The 7,256-nt window shown below is 36.1% G+C and overlaps 1 protein-coding gene across 1 annotated transcript; it reads left to right on the forward strand.

Annotated features, from left to right (window-relative positions):
- Positions 1-255: 255 nt before the first annotated feature.
- On the forward strand, positions 256-6,652 carry PGLP2 (2-phosphoglycolate phosphatase 2). The gene is made up of 11 exons (XM_008784799.6): positions 256-1,956; positions 2,055-2,122; positions 2,266-2,358; positions 2,463-2,534; positions 3,847-3,918; positions 4,416-4,475; positions 4,625-4,677; positions 5,555-5,652; positions 5,733-5,832; positions 6,111-6,214; positions 6,362-6,652. The coding sequence occupies exons 1-11, from the start codon at positions 1,797-1,799 to the stop codon at positions 6,460-6,462; spliced, it is 981 nt and encodes a 326-aa protein (XP_008783021.3). The 5' UTR covers positions 256-1,796; the 3' UTR covers positions 6,463-6,652.
- Positions 6,653-7,256: the final 604 nt, after the last annotated feature.

Genomic DNA, 7,256 nt, shown 5'->3' on the forward strand with positions numbered 1-7,256 from the left:
TTTTAAGTTCATTTGGGACTTGGGTCAAAAACTTGGATTCAATTGTAATTTAATCTTAGGTTGGAAGCTGTGTAATATTAATTAATTAATTCATTAGATTATTCCGGTCAAATTTGGTTTTATATATATATATATATATATATATATAATATGTATCTATGTTAAAATTATTTATGTAATGAAATAGTAATATGTAATAGTTAGACATTACAAAAAATCTACATTATCAAAAAAGGAATTGTTTATATTATAAGAGGAAAGTTTTTTTTTTAATATTCAAGAGAGTATTTTGTGTTATACTTAGTATTGGATCAATTATGGTTGGGATTGGGAATTTAGTAATTCAAATCTGACCCATAAATGAGTCATTTTTTTGAATCCAAGTCCAAATCAAATAACTATTTGGGTCGGACTGGATTAATTTGGGATTCCAAATAGGCTGTTCGAGCCGTTCCACTTGAAGTCATGCATGGGGTCGTTATTGCGTGTGGCTGAGTTTGTGTTTCACTATGTTTTTAGGTTTAATTTTTGTTTTGTACCTAATGAAGATGCGGTCCAGGTTAAAAGTATGGACGAGGTGTGGGTTGGGTAGAGGGGGAGCCTGGTAGTCATCATTAGAAAGTTAATTATATAACAACGAATACATTTTATTTAAAAATAAGTATAACTTTCAAACATGTTTTAATATTTATTATCTTTGATTTTTCTTCCTGTTTAAATTTTAAAGTTCCATATCTTAAAATTGTAGAAGTTGGGTCATCTCTAAATTTCTCCATCCGAAAGTTTCACTGCGTTAATTTCGAATCCATACGGAAACATTTATTGTTGTTGTTGTTGGCTTAGGGTCGGGTTGGATGTTGGGTTTGTGTAGGTGATCACGTTGTTTGGACCATGTTGGCCAGACGAAAAATATGTGGCTGTTGCTCCCAGAACCTGTACGATGCATGCATGACAAATTATATATAGCACGGTGTGGGAAGCGAGAAGTTTTCTGATTATCACTTCAATCATTAGACTGGGAACTACGGAACATGGTTGTTAAAACTGCCCTAGTTTTCGTGATTATTTTTCTCCTATTTTCTTGAATTCATTAACATTTTGGTTTCATCTCACCCAGCTATAATGTTGTAGAGTTTGGCACGTGCAATGCATGTGTGCAATCCAGTGATGCCTTGGTAGGGGATGTGATAACAATAAGCAGGAGGCGAATTTGGTGGTGCTTATTATATACTTGAAAATTTTCATGTTTGATCATAGTGGGGGAGGTAAAGGGGTGGTCTGTTCCTTTTTTTTTTTTGTGCTTATACTTTCCCCAATTAGTCTTCTTGGGCTACATGTTGATTCTCAATCTCACAAATGACACAAAGATTAGAGAGCGCTTATCGAGCCAAACACAGAATAACTTCTTTGAACCATGAGAAAAAGCTTCAGTCATCCGTGCATTCGCCCCTTGGCGAGTCCATAACTCATCCACAGAGGATCTGAGACTCGGAATCATATTCTTCCACTTCGGGGAACAAGAATATATTACTAATTTCCGCTTAAACGGGGGAATTTTTTCATAAAGCCCCCCACCCCCGGCGGAAGTTTTTCTATATAGTCCAAAAATATATTTTCGTCCTAGTCCCAAGTCATGGTCAGAATTTCTAAGGCCGACGAAGTCCCATGGAGACGCACGATGCGCAGTTCTAATGCAGATGTGACGGCGATTCCGTCACTTTAGTCGCCCATACGCTGCGGCTGTGGCTGGTCGGCCTACGGCTCTCTCGAGAGAAAGCCGCCGTCTTGTTCTTCTCATGGCGGCCGGAGAAGCGCAAAAGGAGTCCGAGGAACGTAGAGGAGGAGAAGCGCTGATGGCTGATAGGGTCAGAAAGGAGCCTCCTTGCCAGCCCCTTTCACCTCAGACCGCGAGATCCCTCGCCGAATCCGTCGATGCCTTCCTCTTCGACTGCGACGGTATGTTCTTCGCCTCGTCCCTTTCCTATTCGATTCCTTGCCCTACCCCCTCCTTTTTCGGTTTCTGAAAGCCATCGATGTTTCTGGGATTTCCTCAGGAGTCATCTGGAAGGGCGATAAGCTTATCGAAGGTGTTTCCGAGGCGTTGCAAGCTCTCCGATCGATGGTAATCACCCATCTCCCTCCGCTTTTGTTTTCCAAATCCGTACCAGGAATTTGGTTTCAACGGGAAAAAAAAGAGGTGTTGCTGTTTGATTCGTACCTGGAAATGGGTTATGTGGAGATTTGAGTATTATTTGCTTTGGACAGGGGAAGAAGCTGGTTTTTGTGACGAACAACTCGAGGAAGTCGAGGAAGCAGTACGCCAAGAAGTTCGCTGCTTTCGGGCTTGATGTTAGCGAGGTGCTGTTCTGCGAGGCTCTTCCTTGTGATGATTTAGGATGTACGGAATGCCTGGTGATATCTTGTTTGATTGTAGGCCCATCTTGTTGACTTGTTGTTTGCAGGATGAGATCTTCTCGTCTTCATTTGCAGCAGCAATGTTTTTGAAGTTGAAAAACTTTCCTAAAGATAAAAAGGTAGTATCTTTTGCTGAATCTGGCTTGTCCTTTCTGTTCCTGATTTATTTATTTACTCTATTTTTTGTCATTTAGTTGGAGTACCAATTTTTTTTGTTCCAAAAGAAATATTTTGTGGGTCAGAGGTGAGCAAATTTTCAGCATTAACATTACGTTGCTAAATTATGTCCCGTCGTACATATTATGGAGAACTAGAGAGTCATTTGATACATATACATGCATACATATATTATCTATACATTGATGAGAAAGGGGGAGGAGTTTACCCATCCAAGTCATGGAGATAATGAAAAGAAAAAGTATAACTAAAAAGAAGAAGGCAGGATATTAATCTATATTATATATAAAAACAGAAAATTTGAATTTGAGGAATATTTCAGTCCATCATTTCTTCTTACAAAAATGCCCTTCCACCTCTTTTAGAATACATAACTAATTTCTTTTTTTTAATAAACTTGATTGTTTAAAAAATCAAATAAATAAGAATTGTAGCTTTTGGAAGGAAAATAAAAGAATAAATTGGATTCTGATCACCCTTTTTAAGGGTGATATCACAAGAAAAATATAAAATTGTCTCATTATTCTCTTTAAAAGTTATATACTATATTTATTTTTCTTCTCAAACATGCATTGCACTTATCTAGTTGCTGTCCTACCGAAAAGTAAAGTTACAGCACGACCCTTTTCATACGGTCCCTTGCCAAAACAAAGGAAGACTTTTAGCTTTCATTTGTAAAGGGCTCCACAACCTGTTTCTTTTAATGATGGGTTTTCTTACTGACCAATCTTGTGCTAATTTGCCATGATGTGTTTCACGAAAAAAAAATGAATTAACCACCAGCATTTCAAATGCCGACTTTGGTTTAAATAATAAGATCAGAACATAAAAATTTGAAGTGCACAAATTTGAACTGAACCTGAAATTTTGACTTCAATCTTTTAAACTAAACCTGGCATTTTAATTGCTTGTTTCATTGTCAACCTAACTAAATTTGTTTTGCTGAAGTGGATAGCCCTTTTCTCTTTTGCAGCATTTGCATGCCAGACTTCTACGTTAGCCCAAGTATGACAGGAGGCCTTTTATCTAAAGATACAATTAATTAATTCTTAATCGAACAATCCCAAAATTTTAACTTACCATTATACAGTTTAAGCTACTTTTGAGTTTATAGTTGTCCTTGTCAGTACTTAATACTGTAGGGTTGATCAATATGATCACACAACTTATTGTGCTGTTAACTTTGTTACTATTGTGACAATCTGTTTGGGAACACTGTTAGCGACTTATTACTCTGTCATGGTTCCTTTTCAGGTTTATGTTGTCGGTGAGGAAGGCATATTGGAAGAACTTGAACTAGCTGGTTTTACATGCTTAGGTGGTCCTGTAAGGCGTAGTTACCTTGGATCTTTTACTTATTGCTTCCCCATTACATACCTGATCATTTTCGAAAGTGAAAGAACTCCATTCATTTGATATTGTTTTTATATATGTTTCTCATCTTATTAAAGCATTGTTTCTTTGGATTCTAGCTAACTTGAGAAAAGGCATTTCTCAAAGGTTTTCCATGTAATTATAGATTGTTTTTTTCCAAACAAGCCATCTTGTTGCAATATACCACTCACATAATATATCAGAGTTCCCTTCATTCAAAGGTTTCGGCTTCCAAAAGCTAGCTACCATTCCTTGTCATATGTAATCCACATGCCTATACCTTATTTATGTGGCATCTGAATTTGCATGTCTAAGGAACATTTTTAATATGGTCATTGCTGTAAGATTTCTCATGTATTCTTTTCCACCAGATTGTCGTCCAAATTAGATTTTAATACACATATATTCTAGGTTTCCTTTTCCTTCTAAATTGATGTACTCTGCTGCAGGAAGATGGCAAGAAGAACATACAGCTAAAGTCAAACTTGTGGTTTGAACATGACAAAAGTGTAAAAATCATAACCATTTTTCTTTCCAGCATTTGCGCTGTGTAGATAATAGACAGTGTTCTGCATTATGAAAAAAACAGCTAATATATGTATAACTTAGATGTTTTAGAATGGTAATATGATATATACATGAAAATTTTTTCTTCCAGGTTGGAGCTGTTGTTGTTGGACTTGATCAGCACATCAACTTTTACAAACTCCAGTGAGGCACTTCGTCCTTTCTTTTTATATCTCTAGTGTTAGCATTAGTCAAAAGTTCTTGAGTACAAAATGAGATGATTCTTATGACTTTCCTAAGAATACATACAGAGTACCTAAAACAAATGCGTTTGTTCTGATGAGGAAATCAAGTAATACAAATATTATACATTATTACCTTAGTCAAAGCTTATTATACTGTTTTCAATGTCATGCAAAACAGGAAATGAGATAAGCAAGAAGCTTTATCCATTTCTCTGCAACACTAATTGCTCCTTTTCATGGAAGTTTGTACTACAAACAAGCTTTGCATAGAAATACTGTATGCTAATGCTAGGAGAAGCTTTTGCACTGAATAGGAAGTACAGAGAATAGCAAACATTCTATTTATTTTGTTACTCAGGAAGAATCCTTGATGATTATAATATCCTGGCTAGAAATAGGCAAAAAGAAGTACTAAGCAATTATATTTAATTATTATGAGCTTTGGAAGCAATTTCTGTATAAGATTTTCACCATGGTTGAACCTATTAAGTTTATAAGTTGCATTTATCTAATACTGCTGCATGAACCTTATTGATCATTCCAGTTATTTTATTTATCAAGGAACAGTCGATCTGAATCACATTATAATCGCATTTAAAATTCAGTGAAACTTGAGGTATTGCCATGTGAGACAAGGATGGATGGATGATAATCTGTAAGACATTTCATATTAGGCAAAATGGTTATTTGCTTGTTTAGGATTTGCATTGCCTTTTTTTATTCACATGGTCTGATTATAAACATAAAGAATGCCTGTTTTTATCTTAGTATTTCCTTATTTCTGGCGCGCACTTTGTTACAAGATTAACCAAAATATCAATTATTTTATATGGCAGGTATGCAACTCTGTGTATCCGTGAGAACCCTGGGTGCCTTTTCATTGCCACCAACCGTGATGCTGTTGGTCACTTTACAGACTTGCAAGAATGGCCAGGTTCTTTAAGGGCTTGAATTTCATGCTTACCTATTTGTTAGGGGTTCATTTCCATGAAATTTATTTTGGTATGGGTACAGGTGCTGGATGCATGGTTGCTGCAATATGTGGATCAACACAGCGAGAACCTATTGTTGTCGGGAAGCCATCAACCTTCGTGATGGATTTTCTATTAGAGAGGTATACAGCATATTTCCAAGGCCAAACATGTTAAAGCCTTACTATAAGCTGGCCCTGATTGTTAGCCTGTAGCTATACCATCGGTAATACCATATACATTGTGATATATGCTGTCTATTAGCATTGTGTTACCTTTTTTACATGTTTCTAAAAAGATATATGAGCACATGTAAAATATTTAATTATATGGAGGGATTTAGGCGCATAATTGAACAATTTTTTGCTAGGAAATGCCCATCTCTGATAACCACTTTTTTTTTCTTGTATCTGCATGGCAGGTTCCAATTTGATACTTCTAAAATGTGCATGGTTGGTGACAGATTGGACACTGATATACTTTTTGGGCAAAATGCTGGCTGCAAGACCCTTCTTGTTCTCTCAGGTCTGCATCAGCTGTTTTAGCCAAGCACATATAATTGTCCTGATCATCTCTTCGTAGGAATCTATGCAAGCTGTCAGTCTAGTGTAGTTGAGATGATAGAATCAACTCTTAATAACTTATTTCTCTTCAAACACATCATAACTGCAGGTGTGACCACTTTATTGGAACTTCAGAGTCCTTCAAATAGCATCCATCCGGATTATTATGCGAGAAGTGTATTTGATGTTATCGAGCTATTACGAACTTGATGTTCTTTAGAACAGATTCGGTGCGACTATGTCAAAAATTTTCATGGCTCATTTCCTAAAATAAAAGCTGCGTGATGTAGCTGTTACTGAGTTTTAGATATGTCAAATGTAATTCTTACAAATTTTGTTTGTCTTGTTGTTAACATTAAGTGATCAGATCCATATTACTGAGTATTAACTGTCCTGTTAATTTCTGAGGTTTTCTGATGTGAAGGGGAATTATCCATGCTACTGGGACTTGCTCATTGTGCTATGCAGATCTGATACGTTAACAAGTCCTTATTGTGATGCATCTACAGAAGAAAATGTAGCACAATTTATTTGTTATAATATGCCTTTTTGATACAATCAAACAGTATGGAAATTGATGACCTTTACCCAGCCACGACATCATCACAGCATCTATGAGACCGGTCATGTATGTTGAAATATATATGATACTTTTTTATTGCAAAAAGGAAAAAGGGAAATTGTTTCCCATAACTTCTTGTATGATTCAATCTTGCCTTGACCGTTAAAGGGAGTTCTGGTTGTTGTTAAGTGTAATCTTTACATATTTTTTGTGTCCTTCCTTGAAGGACAAAGCTTGCATTGGCCTGTATTTAAGTCCGAATTTTCCAAATTATGAAATGTCTGGTTCCGTCTCTTTTAGTCTTTCCATTCTCTTTCAAGACTGTTCAATAATTTGTTTTTAGAACTCTTCATCAGATCAGTTTTTGGCCACCGCCCATCCAAGACATTCTAATCAATATTTTTTTAAATTCTCTATTATTCTTACTTCTAGTTCTTATCGT

This window comes from Phoenix dactylifera, chromosome 11 (assembly GCF_051530095.1).
Source record: "Phoenix dactylifera cultivar Ajwa chromosome 11, Ajwa_hap1_PhDact_Kaust_v1.1, whole genome shotgun sequence".
In the NCBI taxonomy this organism is placed as follows: Eukaryota; Viridiplantae; Streptophyta; class Magnoliopsida; order Arecales; family Arecaceae; genus Phoenix; species Phoenix dactylifera.